The sequence below is a fragment of the Acomys minous genome (assembly GCF_964271855.1).
Source record: "Acomys minous genome assembly, chromosome: 3".
In the NCBI taxonomy this organism is placed as follows: Eukaryota; Metazoa; Chordata; class Mammalia; order Rodentia; family Muridae; genus Acomys; species Acomys minous.
Window position 1 is genome coordinate 125,613,133 of NC_140485.1, and position 23,612 is coordinate 125,636,744.

The 23,612-nt window shown below is 42.1% G+C and overlaps 1 protein-coding gene across 9 annotated transcripts in view; it reads left to right on the plus strand.

The window, feature by feature from the left end:
- The window catches only part of PHACTR2 (phosphatase and actin regulator 2), a gene marked incomplete at its 3' end in the record, with an annotated part of 267,951 nt that overhangs the window by 162,811 nt on the left and 81,528 nt on the right, over nucleotides 1–23,612 (plus strand). For all 9 annotated transcript variants that reach the window (XM_084777047.1, XM_084777042.1, XM_084777043.1 and 6 more), the window contains exon 2: nucleotides 17,318–17,485. In XM_084777047.1, coding sequence (XP_084633173.1) covers nucleotides 17,318–17,485 — 168 coding nt within the window. The remainder of the gene's footprint in view (nucleotides 1–17,317; nucleotides 17,486–23,612) is intronic.

Here is a 23,612-nt window from a genome sequence, read left to right on the forward strand (position 1 = left end):
AGAATGTGCTGAGCACTCAATCTGAGGAAGGTCAAAAGTCACAGAACATTGGTGTTCTTCCAAGTAAGAACACTTTACTTGGCTCCAAGACTCTTTTTCAGATTCAAAACTTAGCATGCCAAAGCTTGCTACATACAGTAGAGAGAGCAGAAATCTTAATGATGGCCTTTGCGTTTACAGTGCTGATACAAACATATTTTTATTCTTCAGGATGGAGGGAAAGGAAAGTACCAGAATCTTGTTAGAGCTTAGAAAGTGAGCAAGTGGGTCCAGAATTAACCAAGGATGCATTAATGGTGGTCCTTTATCCAGGCCAGCTGATAAGTGTTCCTGTAATCAAGTCCTTCCAGACTTAGTCCTGAAAATGGCTGTAAAGTGACTGAAGTTAATGGAATCATTAAATGAAATTTTTCCCACGTAGATTTTGACATTAAATGTATTTGGAAGCAAGAGTAAAATGCAACTTCCTATGTTTGGCAGCTGCAGCAGCAACACTTTGATAAAGCACACACTTTTTAGAAAGCCCAATGCAGTGCCAGCTCGTATGTGATTTGATGTAGACAACTCCTCATTGGGTTTTCAGAAGGGTTCGTTATGTACACTGCTAACTGGTGAGCAACCAGTCTTTTGAATAGAATAACTTTTATTTTGCTTTTTTCTTACTTTTCTCCCCCCCCCCTGCCAGCCATGAGCATAACAATACATTTAACAACTTCCCAGCTGGTGGCAAACAAAGCCAACTCTCTCACTTTCACAGGTGATGTCAACCTTCTCATGTAGTTCATTTCTTTAATTGAGGACATTTATTTCCTGTGTGCGTTAGTTGGTCTCTGCAGCTCACAGCAGTTGTCTTGAGGACACTGGGGAATGCAAGGATCCATTTGGATGGGTATATGGGAGTCTGTTTTATAGTGTGTTTTTTGGCTTCCTGGAGACTTCTGCAAGAGGAAAAAAAACCAAATATCTTTCAAAGAAATTTCACTGCCCTGAGTATTCTGGGCCATAACTCTACTTTTATTCCCCCTAAACTTTTCATTGGCTTCATTTCTACTTGTTCACATTTATTATCTCTGTGAACTTCAGCCATAGGAAGACTCCAAGAGGTTGAATTACTTGCCTAAGGTTAGCAGTTAGGCAAATGAAATCTCAGATTATTCAATTTAAATCTTTCTGGGCCTGAAATCCCATGTTTTTCCTCTGTAGTACTTACAGGCCTGTGTTTCTTACTAAAAGTGATCATCTCTTGGGTTTTAAAACATACAAAACCATACTGGGTCGCCACGGAGCTAAAGGATTAAGGAAGGCGACCACATTCCAGCATCTTTGGAAGCGCTGCTGAAGAGCTATATGGCAGCAGGTTGACCTCCATGAGAGGAGAAGTGGTGAGTTCTGCTGAGACTGGGTCAACCCTGTGCTGGTTGTTAATCTGAGAGAACAGCTTGGAGCACATTACAGTGTATCATCGACTATTCACCAACTGCTTTCTAAAACAGTGACTTGAAGATCAAGTATTGGCTTGAACCCTCCACAACAATGGGAATGTTTAGGCTGAAAAACAGTTCACAGTTTTGTGTTTGGTTCCTTGGTTGTCTGTGAGATTCAGGGTCTCATGTGTAATGCCTAACAAAGCAGAAAGACAAAAACAAATTAGATTTCATTTACATTGACTATTTGCCTTTGTTTTGATTTTTTAAGTTTAAAAAAAAAACCTGTTATTTTAGAATTTCAAATATGAGTACTGTATTTACATAATTTCAATACCACCCTCTCCCACTCCAATGCTTTCTAGTTTCTGTTTTGTCTGTTTTTCCAGACAGAGTTTCTCAGCATAGCTTTGGCTGTTCTGGAATTCACTATATAGACCAGGCTGGCCTGGAAGTCTGAGATCTGCCTGCTTCTGCCTTGCAAATGCTGTCTTCTTTCTAGCACTTTTTTTTTTTAAATCATGGAGATACTGTTCTTTCTGACTTCCCTAGTGAGAAGAAAGGAGAAATAGGAGCATCTGAGCTGTTTCTTCGGCATGCTTAGAAAAGTTTGGCACTGTCAGTGGAGTGGCTGTGAATTTTCTCTTGAAGAAATTAATGCTTACCACTTATCATGATTAGGAAGTGGAGATTTCTTAATATAAATTCTTCTGGATGTTTTTCAGTTCTTTGCTTTTGATGAAGTGTCTTCCAGATTCCCTCATACACAGCAATTAAGCATTCATTCACCTGAAGAAATGTGTCAGCCAAGTCTTAACCATTCTTAAGAGCATTTGTCATCCCTTCCTGCTGCCTTTGATAGCTTTCCAGTTTCAGACATTAGTATTTGTTATATTATCTTTCAAAATATTTTCAATTCTTACAGGAACACACTGTTAGAAATAATTTCCTCTGAGTGAAAAACCTGAAGACCTGCTAAAATAAATCATAATCTAGGTAGGCCAGGCCCTGCAAAATATTTGCCGTATTTCCCCCCTGGCTTAGGCCTTCATTTATAAATATTAACCAGAATTTTCTGTGACATAGGTGTAGTATGTAGAACCAGGAAAAGCCTATTTGGTCCCTGACCCACTAGCCTCTTTAATCTAGATGCTAAGGATAAGGTATGTCCTCATAGGGAGGTGGCCCAGGGCTGAGGATATGGCTCAGACAGTAAAGGACTTGGTTTGCAAGCATGAGGATCTGAGTTCAAATCCCAGAAGCAGTGCAACAAAAAGCCAGGAGTGGTGGCCCACCCTCTTGTAATCCAGTGCTGGGGATGGGCAGACCCCTGGGTCTTCATTGGCTGCACCAGCCTTGCCTAATTGGTGAGCCCCACAGAGAGAGAACCTGTCTGCAAAAATAAGCAGACTGTTAGAAGCTATCTCCAGCTGACAAATGTTCTCAAGGGGAAAAAGTATCAGTTTCTTCCAAGAATCTCACTGGGTATACAGACCACACTAAAATTTGAGTTTCATGCCCAGCAGTAGATGGCCAACACAAAACTAATTCAATGGTATTTTTGGAGCTGTTTTGCTTGAGCATTTCTTTACATTATAGTTGTTGTTGGGTATTTTTTTTTTAAATATTGTTTTCTTCTATATGTTTTTATGTGTGTGGGTTTCTCTTTTTCTGTTTTTTTCTACTTTCTTTTATTCTGGTTTATTTATTTGCCTGTTTTGTTTTTTCTAAAGAGAGAGAAAGAAAGGGTGGAGTTGAATGGATGGAGAACTGGAGCAGACCTGAGGGAGTTGCGGGAGGGCAAATCGTAATCAGAATATATTGTATAGAAAAAAATATTTCCAATAAAAAATAACAAAAGTAAAATGGATGTCACCTAAATAATGACATTTGAGGTTGATCTGCTGTCTTGTGCGTGCATACATGTACATGCATGTTCCTTGACATAAACATACACACATGTTTTTAAGAAAGGAAATGACTTGTTTCTCCTTACTCATTTAGTGACAATAATTTAAATTATCTGTATGTCTTCTGAAGACATCAGTGAATTGCATCTAGCCACTGGTAAGCTTCAGTCACAGATGGGAGCCCCATTGTTCCCATACACATGCAGAGTGCCTTTCACTACTGAACTCCGTAATAAACACGCTGTGAGAAAAGAATCTTGGACTGAACCAGTTGCCTGGATGGTACCCAGATAGATTTAGGGGCTTTACCCAAGGGCAGCTGGCACAACTTGTTTCCAGGATGCTCACTGAACATATACGCCATTTTAAAGAAGGCAACCGAAACGGAATGTTCTGCACGTCGAATACCCTTAATGGTTATACAAGAGAGAACAGTAAACAAAATCAACAGTAAAGGCATCATTGTTAGGAGACAATTTTTAACTGGTGAGATTGTTTCCCCCTCTCAGGAGAACTAGCTGCACAGGCTACAGAATGCTAATCCCTTTCTGCTACTTCTCAGTAGCTTCCTGTTTAATTTGAACAGGGTGTTTTCCCCACCTGTTAGGCGACGTGATGAAACAAAGCCAAAGCCCTTGAGTAATTTCACTCCAAATTGTGACTCATGGTTTGGAGACCACTTTGTATCTTGCCTGTCATGGGAACTCTCAATGGCGTCGCTGCGGGCCCAGCAGTGCTATCATGTGCCTGCCATCCTCCCACACCATAAGTCTATACTGAGTGATCACTTGACTGTCAGCATCTTCCCTTGCTGGCTGTCGGCTCCCTAAGGCAGAAATACTGTCCTTGTTCCCTCAGCATCATGGTCCCTTCTCTCTAACAGTCGCCTGGTAAATGAACTGCCAAAATACTTCCATTCTGCAGTCAGAACTTTCTTCCACATCTTCATCTTCTTGCAGATTTCTTCCTTTTCTGGTCAGACTGAAACGTGCCTTTTCCTAGTAACTAACTGCTTTCTGGGAACAATCCTCCCTCGATTGTTTATGATTATTATTAATTTTTTTTTGTTGTTTTCCAGACAGTCTCATGTAGTCGATGCTAACCTTGAACTCACTATGTAGCCAGGGATGATCTTGAACTCTAGTCTTCCTGAATTCCTTTGGATTGCTGGTGGACGCCGCCAACCTTAGGGTTGTTTTTTTTTTTTTTTTTTTTTTTTTTTTTTTTTTTTTTTAATCACTGGGGATGGAGTCAGAGCTTTGTGAAATCTGGGCTAGCACTGGACCAACTGAGCAATATCCCAACACACCCTCACCCCCTACGATGCTCTTTAATGGTATGAAAGGGCAGAACTGACCTCTCCCAAGCTCTCCATGCTACTTCCCACCATGTTGCTCCAGGAATGTGTACATCTTCATGTGAAGTTGTGTCGCTCCGTTAGCCTCCCTTGATGTGCCTTTGCTGCCATCATCCCCCGACTTCCTGGCCACCTCATAGTCACCAAATGAGATTGAGATTTGACCTCACTACTGCGGGTCTTGTTGTTACCCAAGGGATTTTAGTCCCCTTTGGTCCACATGTGGTTGGGATGGCATTTTGGCTGGCACAATTCTGTGGCTTTCTACCCTGGACTTTTTCACCTCTCCAACTCCATGGACTTCTCCTCACACTGCAAATGTGCTTTCAGTGTCCTTCACACTTTGTACATTAAAACAGACAGCAAACAAAACGTTTCCTGGACTCAATCATTATCAGTGCCAAAAAAGAGTTCAAGGTTTCTTACTGCACAAAGCTTGCTCGCTCCCCGGGCAATTGTTTCTCTAAGTTTATCTTCAGCCCTGCGCAGCTGCTTTCGTTTGGAAGCCTCCACCACATTCAGTTCCAGCTTCTTGCCTAGTGTGTCAGTACTGCAGTTGGGACTGTCGTTGGCCATCTTCCCCCCAAATGTCCTGCCAACACCTGAAGCTCATGGGGTCTAAACATGGCCTAATGGTGTTTCCCCCAAGTCCACTCTCCTCTCGACATCTCCGACACTCTGTAGAGGTTGGGGCCGTGGAGACCTCTAGGCAGTTCCTCTTCTTCCTCTGCTGCGTCCCTCGGATCCATCCATCATCTTCAGACCTTTTCCACTCTCCTCTCGAATCACAAATGCTTGGCTTCTTGTGCTCATCTCTTAGGCCGGACTTCAAGGATATAAATCTGGTGCCTTGGGACTCTGCATGACTAGTCGACATAAATTCTCTTCTGTCAGACCTATCTCCCAGCATCCTGTTTTCTCACTGTATGCCTGCAAAGCTCATGTCTTTTTTTTTCCAAGAAATAATGTGGAGTGTTATGTGTGGTAACCTGTTTCTTAGTAGATACCCGTGTTGGGGACTTGGTGAGGCTACTAGCTAGCAGTTGGAGATGATAGGTAGGTAGGTAGGAAAATAGATGATAGATGGATGGATAGATAGATAGATAGATAGTTAGAGTCACAATTGCAAAACGTTTTAAGAGATCCTTTTGGCTGGTTCATTTATATTTCGTCCTATTCATTCTCTATAAGGAATTTTTTCATTGTTTTGTGTGAACCAAATTTGGCCATGGACATTAAAACCATAGTAGATTTTTAAAATTAATTTATTTGTTTATTAAAGTACTAGAGATTGAAGCTAGCCTCTTTTACATACAAGGCTGGCATTCCACCACTGAGATCTATCTCAAAACGTGTACACACATACACACACACACACACACACACACACACACACACACACACACACACATCTCTGTAGATGCCACTGTCAGGAGTCTTCATCACTATGTGCGTACCATATTTTCTGGGACAGAGACTCTTGCTGGATGTAGAGATCGTCTATTCTGCTAAGCTAGCTATCAAGCAAGTCTCAGAGATCCATTGTCTTCGTCTCGCCAGTGCTGAGATACTGTCATGCTGCCATACCTGGCTTTTTATGTGGGTACTGGGCTTCCAAGTTCAAACTTTCAAACTTGTATGGTAAGCACTTTACTAACTGGGCCATTTACCCACCTCCTTCCCCAGCCCTGTTTGTTCACTTCTTATTTTGAGATAGAATATCACTAAATTGTCCAGACTACTATAGATCTCAGTCTGTAGCCCAGAGACAACTTGAACTTGTAATCTTTCTGGCTCCCTGTGTATCTATGGTAACGTGCTCACACCACCAGGGTTACATTTTAATGTTTGTTTTAATTTAAAGTTTATATATAAGACCTTCTCTTTTCTCACCTAATTCTTCATCCGTCTGTGTGTGCTCAGCCTCTTTGCGTAATTATTATCCCCAAACCAACGAGATGAAATTCTGTCTTGCTTGGCAGATTGTCCACAAAGAGTATGCAGAATTTTTCTTCCATTTCTCAAGCACACCAACCCTCCATTCATCCCAGACTCTAGGAGTTGCTGTAGGAGATGGTGAAGACCTGAGGGTAGTAAGGTCAGAGATGGGTTGGCTCCTGTCATAGTTTTCATCCCTTTCACTAACATCTTGTTCCTATACAAACCCCCTTGTCTATTGTTGAACAGAACTGTTTGCTTATAATGGTTGCAATGGTTTTCAAAAATTAAAATGCTTTTTGTTTTCATTAAGGCAGATTTTCTATTTGCAGAATGACCCTTTGCCCACTCAATCAGAATTTCTTTAGGCCCCAAACATGAGTGACTTTATTTAATCTGTGAAATATCCTGTAGCAAGTCTAGGGGATATTGTGCATGCCCGTGATTCAGGACGTCACACAGCTGCACAAACAGCCTATCCTACAGGCCTTGGGCCACAAGTTTAACCTCTGGAATTCTCTGTCGGTGCTTACAGGCAGATGGAAGTCTTTAGTAGCATTTCCCTTTGGGGATTTAAAAGGAATGGCTGCTTCTGTTAGAAAAACAAGTTTAGAAACTGATACTATTGAATTTTAGAATTAATTTTATGGTATATATGAAATGAGTATACTCAATGGAAGATGAAAAGATAAAAAAATGTCTATTAAACTAAAACTACTCTGTTCCTGCAATGAGTGTGAAAGAACAGTGGTGGCATGGGGCATTATTTGAGAGAACAAAACAGCACCTTCCCCAAACTCTGGACAAGTGCATGAACATGGCTGAGGGTAGAAATCACTCGCTGAGTTTATATCGTACATTCTTTTTTTTTTTTTTTTTTCGCTTTTCAAGACAGGGTTTCTCTGTGTATCCTTGGATGTCCTGGACTCACTATGTAGACCAGGCTGGCCTTGAACTCGCAGCAATGCGCCTGCCTCTGCCTCCCAAGTGCTGGGATTAAAGGTGTGTGCCACCACGCCGGGCTATATTCTTTTAAAACAGAGATCTACACTTACCCAGGACACTGCTCCCCATTTTATATAGAAGATATTCTTGAGGCAAACCACAGCTCTGTCTTACCAGATGTGTGACTTTGGACAAGCTACTTGGTTTCTCTCGGCTTTACCGTCCTCTTGGCCTGAATGGGACAGCATGTATAGGCCCTCCTTTCCCGTGTTGTAATGATGAGTAACCAGCAGTGTCCGTGCAGCATTCAGAGCTGGCCTTCAGTCTGACTCAGCCCCAAACAACGTGAAGGAGCAAGAGACCGAGGCGCTGAGAGATCACTTAACCCAGTCTCCTAATTTTCAGCCTTGAAAGATTGGGGTCTTTGCTCGAGGTCACAGTGCTGCTGGAGTAGCAGCTTTGGTCTGGGATCCAGGGCTCTTCTTTCTGGCTTACAGTTCACTGTCCTGACTGCGTGATCAAAATCCAGAGCAGTAACTGAGATTTATTGGCTGTCCTGGTTGTGTACTGCCTGCTTTGCTTTCTGTTTTACAGTCTTACGGTTGCTTTAGAGATACTAGGAGATGCTTCTGGTGCTACTGGCTATGTTTTGATACTTCAGTGCAGACGGACTGGTGGAGGGGAAGTCTCCTGACTAGGAATCAAATGACCAACACTTGGCATCTGTCATCTATGTAGAGAAAGTTCGAAACACTCTTGTTCCTCTTTGAACATTTCGTATTTTGATCATTTCACATGGTCAAGGGCATGATCTCATAAGTTGTTCATATTTTCCCCCTAAACACGTTCTGTGTGTCTCTTGTGAGCCCAGCCCAGCAGTAACGTGAAGATTCTAATTAGCATCACTAAAAGCTCAGCCATCCTTGATTCAGCCCCTGCAGGATATTTGTTCCCGTCTTAAGGAGCCCAGGTCTCGTCCTTGCTTCCTGAGACATACTCCCAAGGACCCTCAGCCAGAGTTTGTTGCTCCCTCCTGGGAGTCCACTTTTGGTTTTGATTTGCATGACTCACTGGCTGTGTCTGCTTCCCTGAGAAGAGTGCGAACTCCTTCAGTACAGGAAGCTGGCCCCGCTGCCTATGTGATCTCTCCGGATTTTGCAGGTTCATAGCACTGAATCGAAGCCAGTCTTCAAGCGGTTGAGAGGACTAGTGTTAGTGACAGGAGGTTACGGCTTAAAATCCACACTCTTGCTGCTGGGCAGCACTTTTCATATTACTTACCCAACACGTTTTCAATCCTTGTCTTTGTGAATATAAACATGCGCCCACAGAATATCTGACACCAGGTTAGGTTCTTAATCTCTGAGATTCTTTCATTTTTTTAACCTCAGAAATGAGAACCCCTTTCCGTACCTGCCTCCCAAGCTGTTGTTTAAAAGGAGCACAAATCAGCGCAGGCAAATCGCTTGGCCAAGTGTGTGGTGCATAGTAAGCGCTCAAGAAATGTGAGACATTCTGCATTCTGCTGTAATAAATCACTTAATAATTTCTGGCTGCTGGAGGAACAAAAGAACCCAGCGTGGGCCAGTGAATAGTTCATGCTGTCTGCTTCTCATGAGGCTGGTTCAGAGAAGTACAGGCCTTGGGGTTTCTTTTCCTTCGCTGGCCAGCTCTTTCCTCATCTCCAGAGGTTCAGGGAAAATGAGGCTGCTGTTACTGAATACATTTCAGCCCTTTGAATCGACTTTCGAGTCTCAAAACTTTATCGTTAAAAATACTAGTTAGACTTCAGTGACTTAAAAACGAAGGGCAGAGAACCGTTTTAAACTAAATCTGTCATTCTGTATCAGCTGTGCATAACAACTCTCCCTGCACGGGCTAGTCTGTGCATGTGCGCGTATGTGTCTGCGTGCGTGGATGTGCGCGTGTTGGGGGATAAGTTTGGAATCTTCCGTCTGCCTGGTCTCCCCATAACCATGACTAAGTACTTCCTGATGTAGCATGGACAGTAATCACATCCTCCACTCCTTTTTTGTTTGTTTGTTTGTTTTGTTTTTTCGAGACAGGGTTTCTCTGCGTAACAGCCTTAGATGTCCTGGACTTGATTTGTAGACCAGACTGGCCTTGAACTCACAGAGATCCTCCTGCCTCTGCCTCCCGAGTGCTTGGATTAAAGGTGTATGCCACCACCACCCGGCTGCAGTCTCTACTCTTAGAAAATGCTGACTACCGCTTCGTGTGAGTAAGTCATATGCTAAAATGCGCTGAAACAGCAAAACGATGATCTTTAAACACCCTCTCCAGGCCGAAATATTGGGAAATGAAAGTGTTAGTGAAGGGACAGAAAGAGAGACAGCTGAGGAATGTTATTTCCCCGACGTCTTTGGAGCAGAAATCTTCTGTGAACCCCTCCATGCCTCTTAGAGCAGAGAGGATGTTAACAGTCCAGTCCTCTAAGTTTATTTACCCTGTTGATGACTATGATACATTAAAATTTGAATCATCTTTTAGAATAGTTCTGGCTTTAGGGCCCAGTGGGTAAGAGTGTTTGTTCCATAAGCACGAGAACCTGAGTTGGAACATACGGCGCCCACATAAAAAGGGGCCATGATGATTTGTGATATACCCCTAGCACTGTGGTCAACTGAGGCTTGCTGGCTCTCAGCCTAGCCCCAGGTTTAGGGAGAGCGCAATAGGGAAACTCGGTGTCCACCCTTGGTCTGTTAGTGCATTCTTGGGTGTGTACACTAACAGACATTGAACCATCTAAACACAGAAATTTATTTTCTTTTATTTTTTTAAATTTATGTGCATTGGTGTGAGGGTGTGATACCCTGGCATTAGAGACAGTTGTGAGCTGCCATGTGGTTGCTGGGAATTGAACTCTGGTCCTTTGGAAGAATAGGTGGTACTCTTTACCACTGAGCCATTTCTCCAGCCCGAGAAACTTATTTTTTAAAAATAAAAAAAAAATAGTTCTAGATTTTCAGGAAGTGTGGAAAGATAGCAGGATTCTCATATACTGCTGTATTTATTCTCTCTCGTTCCTAGTCTCTTGTGTATGTGATAAATTTGTTACAAAGGACAGACAGTGGTAACTTCTTACATAAGCTACCCTGCAGTTTATTAGAATCCCAGCACTGTTTCCCTTAATGTCATTTTGTTTGATCCAACATCCCACTAACGACCCATGCCGTGCCCTCTCACTTCCTCTTGTCGCTGTACTTACTAGGACTCCACTTGCTTTTAATTAATTTGTTGGTTCTGAGGTGCATTAGTCAGTTACTTCAGACCTGTCCCTCAACTTGGCCTTGTCCAACGTTTTCTCATAATATCACTGGGTTGTGGGTTTTGAAGAGGCAGTTTCATCTTATCACCTGAAGGTTACCACTGTCAACACAATCTATCCCAGATGGCGCTGACCTTGGTGACCTCGGGTGAGGTGGTTGTCAGCACCCTTTACCAGGACATTACTCACCCTCTACACTTCTACTCTTTAGAAGGAGTTGCAACTGTGGTAGCATTTCAGTCATGGCAGGTTAAGGTCCTTCTGTAAAGTGCTGGGACTCATCTGCACAGACTTCTCTACTCCCACACTTAGTACTTATATGATATTTATAAGTATGGACACATAGATATTTATTTTGTATTTTGGGTTATAAATTAGTACTGTATTATTTCGTTTGCCCAAACTGTTCCAACATTCTTTACTTCCTAGAACAATAAGATGCTGAAGGTTTGTGTAGTATTTCTGTGTCCCAATCCTAGGAGTAACCATTTCCATAAGGAATGGACTTTCTGATGTTCCCTTTATTGGAGAACACTATTAGAAACCAAGAAAGAGCGTATGGGAGTGTGTGGAAGTGTGTGTGTCCATGCCAATAATTTAGTTACTCTCTTACTATCTTGCAAAACATGAATTTATCCAGTTATCTCCGACTGTCATTGGTGTCGTGTGGAACACCCTAGATCCTCATTTCTTTCTTTGTAACTTCTATCGTCACCTACTTACTTGTTTACTTGTATAGCATCTCACCATATGCATATAGGTATTTCTAACCCTTGCCCAAGTGAGTGTCCTGTAGTTTATTCTCTTTTCTTCTTCATTGGTCATTCATCTTACTTTCAAAGAAAAGAAGAGATTTGCACCTATTGTAAGCTGTGATTAATGAGAATAATGTCAAGCATGGACAATTCTCTATCTTCTACATTGTCGTCAAGATGGCTTGTAGCCCCCCTTGACTGTGACCCTTTCATAGACCTGGTTCTGTATGTCTGCCTTCATGTATGATGGCACATGTACAAAGCCATTGCTTCAGTTGAATGGAGGGGGTAGAGCTAAGTCTTCCTTATGCACTTTATAAATGCAGGGGATAGTTAAATCCTCTGTGTGGAATATGCTTGTATTTCCTTACCAAATGTTCTATGGCTGAAGGTTAGTGGAAGAACTATAACAGAAACACAAAAGCCGTTGTAAAAGTCCGTGGTGATAATTTTAGTATCATCATAATAATTGAATAGTCATGCATATTTCTAAAAAGGGAAAGACATCTCAGAAACCATGTTTTAAGGAAAGAGTGGTTGGTTTGCTTCTTTTTCTTTTTTCTTTTTAGCTTCCTCAAAGCATGAGCTTAGCAAAATGTATATACTACATGTGATCCCTGTCTGGTTTTGCTATTACTGGACTTAAGTAATGCATTTGATTTCACCTGCAAGTGTTTAAGGAGATTTAGAGAAAGTTGAGACCATCTTTTTCAGCTGCTTTCTCACAAGGTGGCTGCCTGCTTGCCCCAAGTCAACACCAGGAGGTCTTTCATGGGAGCTCTTTTCTAAGTGACCTTTCAGCTTCTAGACTTATGAATGGAATACTGTGCCTCATTTTCTCAGTGACTGAAATGATTGTGCGTATGGAAAATGGGTGTCTGACATATCATAAAACACTAAATATTGTTTCTAAAAACCTATAAATTCCTGTAGTAAATAGTTGACCTTTTCTAAGAAGCCCTGTCTGTTCTTAGGTCTCAGAGGAAAAAACACCAAAGTTCACAATTTTAATATAATAATTATCTAGCCTTGTTTATTTTTTTTAACCCTCATAACCATGTTTGTACTAGGCTGCTTGAGTTTCTCTTTTAATTAATATAAAATCTGAATGTAATCTTTGAAGTCTTACCATTTGGTAACATGAGGAAGCCCAGTGGTATGGGCTTGTTTCACTAAGAAAATACATAGAGCTGGAAGTATGTGACTGCATTACAGAATGTGCTATAATAAAAAAGATAGGTCTCTAGTATGACCCAGAGGTAATGATGCACATGAAAGTAGATCAGTGTTGAGTGTAATTGTACATTCCTGTAATCCCAGCCCTCGGGAGGCTGGAGGAAGAGCATTATGAGTTCAAGGCCAGCCTGGCCTACATAGGAACATACTTTTGTTAGAAGAAAAAAAGAAAAGCAGTAGGAAAGTATATGAAAATTAACATTGAAAACACCTAGATATGTTGTAGCTTTTACCCCTTCTGTGTGTAAATGCAAGATCTGTTGGGCTTTAAATGGAAGAATTTACAGAAAATGTCAAAGGAGTTTTTGATGGTATGTTTGTTCAAAAGAAGAAGAATAGAAATACCAGTAGTGCCACCAATTTCTAGGTGTCTGGAGAAGATTTATTCTACCCATACTTCTCCAAAGCCGGGGACAGCTCTTTTACTTGCCATGCTTTTAGAGAAGTGCAATGGCATTTGGCCAACTGCACCATCATACAATCTCTAACAGCAAGGGTGGTTTTCAATTATAAAAATAACAGGCAGATTTGCTCAGCCAGGTGGATACACAAGCATGTGCACGTGCCTGTGCCTGTACCTGTGCTTGTGCACATACCCTGGGTCTGCTTGAGGTAAAGATAGGACTGAAGATCCAATGAAGAAGACAGTGTCATTCTTTCTTCATGCAGTCCCAAATTTAAGAGCCATTTTCCACTCACTAACCATCTCCCTCCACCTGTGACCCTGTGTCATCAAGGAAATTGCTCTTTCTTTTAAACATCATCTATTTTTACTTACAAGTTCAAAACAGACTAAGCATCCCTGGTTCAGGTGGCCATTACAATTTTTATGATGTGTCAAAGAACCAAGTATGTGGTCTGGGTAGTGATGTTCCCTCTTCAGTGTATGAAGGAGAGCTAAACATGTTTTTTGTTTAGATCACAAGTGGGGGATGAGCAAAAGACTTGTGAGAGAACAGGTGATGTTTATGCCCTTAGAAGTCGAACCACCATGTGAGGGAGACTGGTTGTTAACCAGCTGAAAAACATTCTTGAACAAATTCTGAGAGGAGGTATAAATGTGAGCCAAAAACAGGAGGTGGGGCCTTTGGAGACTTGGGATAGTTTTGGCTGTTCATTGCTCCACTTTGAGAAACTCCTAAAGAGAACCACCCGAGGGAAGGCTTCGGGGCTCTGGGCTCCGGCTGAGGTTCCAGGTTCTGGTTGCTCCAGGTTCCAGCAGAAGAAATCCTGCTGATTATGCCAGGAGAATCATCCCTTGGAACTGATATCCTTACGGTTTTGTTATTGTATTCTTTAATCTTCTTTTCCTATTGTTTAGGTTAGTCGGGTTATAAATGAGGTACTCTCAGTTAATAAGTTCATCATAAAATATAATTGTTAAGAAAATTGAGCCTACAAATGTAAGAAAAAAACACCTAGATGTTGGTCTGTAGCCACAGAGCTGAATTTCAGATGGAAACATCGACCCCTCTTCACGAGTCAGCTCTTTCATATTTTACAACATTCAGTTGCTCGAAACCGATCTTTTCCATGAGAATTCAGTATCATGGCTAGTGAAAAAGAGAAACCACACACTCTCTTCCGATGTGGGTTTGCCCTATAAGCTCACAGTCGGCAGTTGAACGGGAGGAGAAGTGAAGAACTTCTCTACCGAGGCATCCCTTTAAATTAGTCTACAGGCTCCAGCCCACCCATGTTTCCTTCTGCAGTGGCATGGCTGAAAGTGGGGTTACGGCCACTCACAGAGCAGACAGTCTGTGGTCCCTCTGCCTAGGTGGATCCTGGGGTCAGAGAAGACATCACAAGGAAGATGGGTGGGGCTTGCCTGATGTATCTGGAAGAAAAATTCCTACAGATTTAGTTGTCTGCGTGTTTGTAACCACTGATTGATGTTTTTCATTCGGTTTGGAATTTTCTTGGCTCTTGCTGTGTGAGGGGACTTTTCTTTTTTGCCAAAACTTGAACTTTTTGGGTGTTATGTCATGAGACTCCAAACCTTATTTAAACCCTGTGCTTCCATTGACTTCATCAACACTTCTCCGGTAGGTGAGCATGGCGTCCCAGCTTGCCACTCTTGCACCGAGATGGAAGTCCAGGTTTCTTACTTAGGTTCCTGTTGACACCCTGTCTATGGAGGTCTCTATTAGTATCAGGCAGGGCGTAGAGCTCCCAGTGGGCAGAGGTTTGACACAGTCCCAGTTGCTGCATGGGGTAAAAGTCTGGGCTTCACACATAGTCTCCCTTGACGCTGTGGGGATGCTTCCTCACCACTCATAGGCATGAAGGCCCTCTTCTTTTGTCTTGTGCTAGCAACACTCTGGAAGAGGTATCCTTGTCGGAGGCTCAAGAGAGTGACATTTTAATTCCTGCTTTTGGCTTTTGCTGCCATGTACGATCACAGTTTCCTCTGAGGTGCTTGGCCAGAGTACAATAGTTATGGTCTACAGTTTTCTGTCTTCCCAGGGTCTTTTCTTTTCTCTTCTTTTCTTTTCTTTTCTTTTCTTGTCTTGTCTTGTCTTTTCTCTCTGCCTGGTGGCTAGAAAGAGCAGGCTTTTGTTGAGGCTCTTTTGGTCCATGCCCACTGCTTTTTCTGACTTGCTAACTTCCTTCTATAAGAGTGAGAGATACGGGGCGGGGGGAGAACCTATGGGACCCACACTATGTGGTTTATTGGGTTCTGAGATCCTATTGTGCTCTCTCTAAGTCACAATCATGTTTTTAAAAATCTGTACCATGCAGGGTTGTTGTTGTTTTTCAAGGGGAATAGGAGTGAAAATATCTTCCTTCACATAGGAAGGTATTGATTTGTCCCCGTCCCCAGATGTTTTTATTAAGAATGTTTTCAAAAATATCCACAAGATAAAAGCATTGTATCTTGTTTTTGTTATTCGAGATAGGGTTTCTTTGTGTAGCCTTGGCTGTCCAGACTTGCTTTGTGGACCAGGCTGGCCTTGAACTCACATCGATCCGCCTGCCTCTGCCTCCTGAGTGCTGGGATTAAAGGCGTGTGCCACCACAGCTGGCAAAAGCATTTTATGTTATACCTCACGTGTTACCACGTAGCTTCAAGAGCTAGACATGTCACTCATTTTTGATGGATGTCAGCACGCTTCACCTGGAGTCACTTCAGCACATGCACCAATTAGACTTCACTCGTGAGTCTTCTGAGGTTGATTTTACATAAACTGAAATCCACAAAAATCATAGAGGTGTGTGATCAGTTTTCTATAATCCAACCAATACTGAGATACATTCTGTCTCTACCAGTTTTCTGTCTCTGGAGTTAGTTCCTACTGATTTTCTTTCTTTTTTCTTTTTATTTTATTTTGCCCATTGACTCACTTTGCCTACTTTAAAATTTGATAAAAATGGCACCACACAGTGAATTCTCTCTGCCATGTGGCCTTTCCAGTATGGTATTTTTGAAATGCTTGTATGAATAGGCTTATGCTCTGGTTGTAGCAAGAATAACAGAAAAAATATTTCTACCCATCTTCCACTCCTTGCTATATGAATTCTCCTTGTATTTGTTCCCCCCTTAATATTTTATTATGAAAATTTCCAAAACTTCAGAGAAGATAGAAGACTTGAATCCTTCATATATCTGCCACCTTACATTTTGTTGTATTTAATGGATTGTGTTTATGTACATGTACCCATTTTATAAAAAGACTGAGTGCTGTTTTAGTAAATGGTAATACCATAGTTTGGCATAGTGGGATGCTTCTGGGTTTTTGCCACTAAACTTTTGAGTTGGGATGATGCAGGTCATTATTATCTCCTTTCTGTTTGGAACACGGTGTAAAGAAGCTGCAGAGTGTGCCTTTCTTGTGGATGATAAAATTCTGAAGGCATTTGAAGATTGTTTTGTCACATGCCATACCCACATTTCCACATATTTCTTGTTGTTAATGTTAGTTACCAGTTTACTTGACGCGGAAACTATTGCTGTAACTGAAGCACACGATAGTGTTAGCATTATAAAAGGAGAGTTTAGCTTCCTGGCACCAAAATGTATTTTGCGAAGGAGAAACCATGGGTTTCACGGTGCCATGACTGTTAAGTCCTTGCTGAGAATGCCAAACTGGCTGCGGAGGAGCATCCTATTTCAGGAATACCGAGAATACTCGACTCCTGCACAAAACATTGATGTGTTGCTGCAGATGGTCTCAGCTGTGGTTCACGGGTCTTTATTTGTCTGGCCCTAATTCTTCTGTAAGTCTCTTGCTCCTTTTCTGTTTCCCCCAAATGATTACCTAGGGGGGCCATAACTTATGATTGATTGATCCCCTGATTGATATCGAGGGAGTCCTACCAGCTGCAGAACGGGACAAAACAGACTTTATGTGAGGTTCCGAAGAGCGCAAGCCAGGTTGCTGTTAGCAGTCCAAGAGAAGACAGATAGTGTTGCTTCAAATGTTTATTGCAGCTTTTCTCTAACTTTGTTTTTCTTTATACAGTTGATGGACTAGACAAAGCCTCCATAGCAAATTCAGATGGCCCCCCGGCAGGTTCCCAGACACCTCCCTTCAAGAGAAAGGGGAAGCTCTCCACCATTGGCAAAATCTTCAAGCCTTGGAAATGGAGGAAAAAGAAGACCAGTGACAAATTTAGAGAGACGTCAGCAGGTATGACTGCTACCACAGTTGCAAGACAGACAAATGGTTAACATCTTCAACCAGCTGAACTGCATATTTTATGTGATGTTTTTCTCCTTGAAAATATAAATTTGTATTTTAACTGAAATTATTTAACTTAAGGATAAAACAATTGAACAGTTCTGGCTGTCCCTAATTTTGTTCCAAGTTTGGCTTTCTAATGTAGTATTGATTTAAACATTTTTGTAAATTCATATAGACATGGATATTTGGCAAATTGGAGGGAAAGTATAAGGTTTGAGGTCACGATGGCGTCTGTGAGCATCGTGACTTCGAACACCTTTTTTTTTCCATACATAAAGAGCTGTACAATGTCTGCCTACTGCTACTAGTAGAGGCATATTTCTTTTTTTAATTTTTAAAAAGATTTATTTATTATTATATATACAGTGCTCTGCCTGCATGTACACCCGAAGGCCAGAAGGCATCAGATCACATTATAGATGGTTGTGAGCCATCATGTGGGATGGCTGGGAATTGAACTCAGGACCTTTTTTGGAGGAGTAGTCAGTGTTCTTAACCTCTGAGCCATCTCTCCAGCCCGAGATATATTTCTTGATTAAAACTTCTTTTTCTTTGAGCAGGATCTTGTTACAGGCTGACCTTGAATTCACTCCATAGCTGGCCTAGAATTATAAGTGTATGACAGCACACCTGGCTCAGAGCTGCTTCTTCTTCTTTTTCTCTTTCTTTCTTTCTTTCTTTCTTTCTTTCTTTCTTTCTTTCTGTCTTCTTTGTTATAGTTTTTCCAGAGATAGGATTTAAAGGACCTGACGGAAGGAAGTGTTGATATACTTGTTTAATCTTAAAGTCCCATCATGTTCTTAGAACAAACCAATAGTCTCTATCATTGGAAAGATGATGGGAGACTATTTCATTGTTGTTGGTTTTGTGGATTTACTGAGCATCAAGAATTGCATTTGACTGGGCATGATACATGTGCACCAATCCATCAGAGGGTAAAGCAGGAGAGCTGGGAGCTGGAGACCAGCCTGGGTTCTATAATAAGCCTCTATATCAGAGGAAAAGAATGGGTAAAAAGGAGACCCTGTGTTAAAGGGAAAAAAAATCAATCAAAAGAATGTCATTGCTTGGTACCTTTTACATAGACTTCTAGGGGAAATTTGTTTTGATTCTAAGCTCAATTTAAGCAAATGCTAGGAGTTCACGGAATTTCACTTAAGGACCAAAGGCATTTAATCTCTTGATATACGTTCAGCTTTCTCCGTGCTTACTGTCCAAAACAAGTCCTTTATCAAAACGTCCCATCACGCTGGTCATCAGCACGTGTGCAGGAGCACAGAGCAAATCTTAGTGCCTATGTAAGACTGCCCTTGTGTCCTTGCACTGTGAAACTGAGGAGAAAATACTAGACACGGCACATGTGTGTGCAACCGGGAAACCAAAGATCTCCAGAGACAAATGTCTCAGCTGCACTCCCAGGTAGAATGTTTGAATATTTGCCTTTTAGTGAACAAAACTGATACCCGAGACCATTTTCAGGATTGCCTTAGAGGACAGAAGGAGTAAAAGCACGGAAGAAAAATGATTGCCGGGAGTTGACATTTGTGGACAGCAGGTTCATGAGTTTATCGTTTGTCTTTCTACCACAATAAAAAGTAGAAAAATGATAGAGACCCAGATTGCAGGAAAATGGATCCTGAGACCTCTTCCCTGTCCTGAAGCTTCCTGGTTTCTAAACAGGTAGGAGATGGTAGGCAGTGTGCAGGGTGAGGACCACTAAGTGATTTTCTTTCTACCAAACACTCGAGCCAAGCAGCCTCTGGGCCTCATCTTCTTTGTTAAAATCGAGGAATCGGATGAATTGAATTCTCAGGCGTTTTCCTTCCGGATTCTGTGGTTGCTCTTCAGAAGACTCCTGGCTTTCTTCTTCCTGGCTAGGCATCTTCTTATCCCTGTCTTGCAGGAGGAGGTGCAGCGATGTTGCTCCTCTGAAGTGCTCCCTCTCATGTTTCCTCAAGCGTTGCTAGACTCTGGCTCTGCAAGTTACCATGGTTACTCAAGATGGGAGCAGCTCTCTGGACGATGACATTAAGACATTGAGAGGAGATGGAGTATTTCAGTTATCAGTGTTGCCATTTGTGTAGATCTGAAGCTACTAACATGTCTCTCCTTAGAAAGGACATGTACAGAGAATTTCCTCTTCCTCTTTTCTTATTTGAATTATAAGCTAGTTCTCAGCATTCTTATATGTTTATTTTAAGGCTTTAATTTCTATTGAGACCTGAAGAAAATATCTGTGAAGTTTAAATAAAGACACAAAATAGGCTGAGAATATAGCTCCGAGGCAGAGTGACTAACTGGTTTCATACATACGGCTGTTAAGTTCAGTTCTTACCACTGTGGGGTGGGGTGGGATTTCTTTATTTTCATGTTAAGGAAAGATGTAACAGAAAAATGAAAATAACCAAGAAAATGGTACATTAAAAAAAAACTATCTGAGGTAATAAAACCAGGCTGTTTGAACATGATCTAGGCCGCGTGCAGTCTGGCAAGATCCTCTGTAGCATCTGGGAGTGGGGAAAGGTGCATCTCTTCAGTGTCAGTCCCTTAATGTCCTAGCCTGATAGTTGCTATGTTCCATGGTTGTTGATAACGGATTGCTTTTCCCATACCATAGGGATATTTAGTTAGCAGTAGATAGACTCTAACGGGAACGTGCTAATGCCATTTTCATTTCACGTGATAGGAGATAGTTCCAACCTTAGTTTGTTTTTAGTCTTGAGTCCACTGTTCTTTGGAATGCTCCTTTGAAGTGCAAAGAAACACCTTGTCTGTGAGGCTGAGTGAGTTTGCTCATAGACCTCCAGCTCCCCGCCATTGTTTCTGAGCAGAACTTTACCTGTAGATCTGACTCAGTCTCCAGGACACGAGAGCACTCATCTTTTCCATTCATACTTGTGTGTATTTTCATGGCATGACAGTCTGAGAAACATGCCATTAGGCTGGACTGGTGTTGTGTGAATGGCACAGCTTACACAAAGTAGAATGGCATCAGTGCCCCACGACTGTCCCTTTTCAACACCCCACATGCCATTTCTTCTGTGTCTGATCTTATAAGTGAGGCCTTCTTCTGTCTCACCTAACTAAGCTAATATCCCTTTCCTCTCTTTAGTATTCAGAATGTCACTTATTTTTTTTTTCTTTCTAATTATTTCCCCTAAATTGTTTTAGCGAAAGGGATGTAACTATTGTTTCTGCACCTCTGTTTCTTTGTTGATTTCTTTCAGTGCTAAGTAAGGATTAACGCCAGGTCCTCCTGTGGGCTAGGCCACCAGTCTACCACTAAGTTACATCCCCAGTCTTTTGTGTCTCCCCCAAGGTTAGACATATAAGCAAGCCCTCTAGCTAAACAGTTATGGCCCCCAACGTCTGCATCCTCTGTCACCATCAAAACCAGACGCCTTGAAAATAGCCTGGACCTGCTGCTTCCACTTGCTGCCTGCACTCAGCACCCATCTCTAGATGAGATACAGCTCAGTGCCATGAGGAGACATAGGAAGTGAGGAGGGGGTGTGTGAAAGTACTGTGTACGTGTGCATTGCAGCCTGGGCCATATAAGAAGACTGCATCTCAAAACACACACACACACACACACACACACACACACACACACACACACACACATACACACACACACACGGGGGGGGGGGGAGGGAGGAGGCTGGGGAGAAAATAAACAATCAGGGGAAATTTCTTTTTCCTAACTTTTAACCTTATTTAAAATTAGGTTGTGCTCCTAGATAAAGAATATCAAGGCTTTATCTCCACGAGCACTGTGGTCCCTGTGTGCTGTTTGTAATGGCAAGGGCATGCCTGTCGAGATTTTCAGATAGTATCGTTGTAAGTTGCAGCATTCTAGGAATCAGATTAACTTGGAAAGAGCCATCTGGCAAAAAACTCAAAGTTACTGAAAGTACCCTACAGTACCTGACAGTAATAATCGTTTTATTGACGGTTGTCGTATACCACATTCTACTCCAAGAACTCCATTCAGAGTAACTTACTGGGTCAGGAGAACAACCTTACTAAGCTCAAGTGATACGTTACCCACTTCTACTAGTGGGGAGTCTTGGCTCAGGACTGTCAGCCCACTTTCCTATGGAAATAGGAGTCTGGAAGCAAAAAAGGCACTTGCAGCCAGCACTTTTCAACAGTTTCATTACCCTGTGTCTCTATAAGGTAACTTCCTGCACAGATCAGTAAGGATCAGCTCTGGGTAGGTGTCACTAGCACACGGGTTTGCCTCATTGGCTAGCTTTTGCCGTAAGACGGATTTGGCCTGAGTAAATTACTTTGGTTCTGCTTGGCTGGCCTGATTTCAGCAGTGCATGTTCAGAAACATGGTTGGCAAGGATCAAAATTATGTTTGGTCCTAGAAAAGCATAATATTCTCTGTAACCATGGAAGCATAATATTGCTGCCTGGGATTATTTTCCATATCTGCAGAGAGGGATGAAATGAAAGCATTTCTCTGAGATGGTACTTGTTAAGGCCTGCTCTCGTTGTATAAATACCCGGAAGCCTTTTGACCCTTGCTGCTCCTATTCCACTAAGAAAGTGGATGCGCTGTCGTGTAGCGCTCATCTCTATACCATGGGAAGAACAAGACAGAATCTGCCCTGTTTCCCAATTTACAATAGTAGAGCAGAATTACACAACCAAGCAATGGGCACACAGCCATCAGAGAAGTTCCTTAAGCAGGACTGACTGTCCTTGTAAGGAAGGGTCACTGAGCACTCTATCTATGAAATGCCTCACACAGGAACATGGTGGCATGGTCATACCATTGAGACTCAACACCCTTACAGGTTAGTAGGGTAGGAGGTGGAGGGTAACTCAGAAAAGTATGTAGAAGATAAAAAAGCAAGTAGAGAAAAATATAGCGGAGACCTGGAAGAAGATTATGAGAAGGAGACCGTAATTTAAAAAGGAGTGGTCAAGGAGATGTCACTGGAGAGAAAAGCCCCATGAGAAATCCTGCTGAGTAATTGCATGAGTTAGGTATCACGTATGCATCCTTCCATTGCCTTCCATCACTCTCTATTCATTATAAACACAGCCATCTCCAAGAATTTAACAACCATTGCACGACAGTTGTGCAGCTCCTGGTAGTTATCTCATCTGTTGCCAGCACTGCGTCTAGGAGATGGAGACAGGTGAGGCAGAGCTGGGCTTGACATCTCTGGGATGACTATCTCCTCTCTTTCTGTAGCTATCACCTGTTTCACGTGTCGTGTGAACGCTGCCCGTAAGCTCTATTCCTCTGGGTGGCCTATTTCTCTCGTCAAGATTCATGACTGTGGTTTGAGTCCCCTTTTCACCTCAGAGTGTTTCCCCTCATCATCCCTTATTTACATAATTTTTCTACTCCTAGATATCTCTCTCTCTCTCTCTCTCTCTCTCTCTCTCTCTCTCTCTCTCTCTCTCTTTTTTTTCTTCCAATTCAGGGCAAAGGGAAGCACCTCCCAACTTTATGAACTCTCCCTTTTAATTAGAAGACTATTTATATTAATGCATTTTCTTCGGGGAGGGGTGATGTACCAGTCTTGGTCAAAAGAAGGCTTTAATGACTTCCTGACTATGGGTCTCACAGTTCCACAGGATGGGTTGGGCAGCCCCTCTTCGAAGCATTCCCTGTGAGTTGCCCCCAGAAATGGGGCTTTTCCCTGAGCACTGATGTGTGCCAGGCATGTCAAACCCATAACCTTCTAAGAAACACATGGCATTTTTCCTCATTTGTAAATGTTTTCCCTACCTTGTCTCTCTGCTGCTGCTACAGGTCAGTGAACCCTGAATCCTCAGGAAGAGATATTTACTCCCTGTGGCCATGACCGTGTGCACTTCTGAGATCTCAGAACCAGCTATGGTGTGGCTTTGGGGAGCAGAAGTGTACAAAGGTTCCTGGCCGTATTCATTACTAGTCACTTAACGTGAAACCAGGGCCTTTCCAAAGAGGGCATTCAGAAGAAAAGGAAAATATTTCCTTTTTTTTTTTTGTATCTATGTGTCTGTCTGTGTGGTACACTTCTAAGAATTTTAATATATGAATAGTTTTGCTCAACCATTTCTAAAG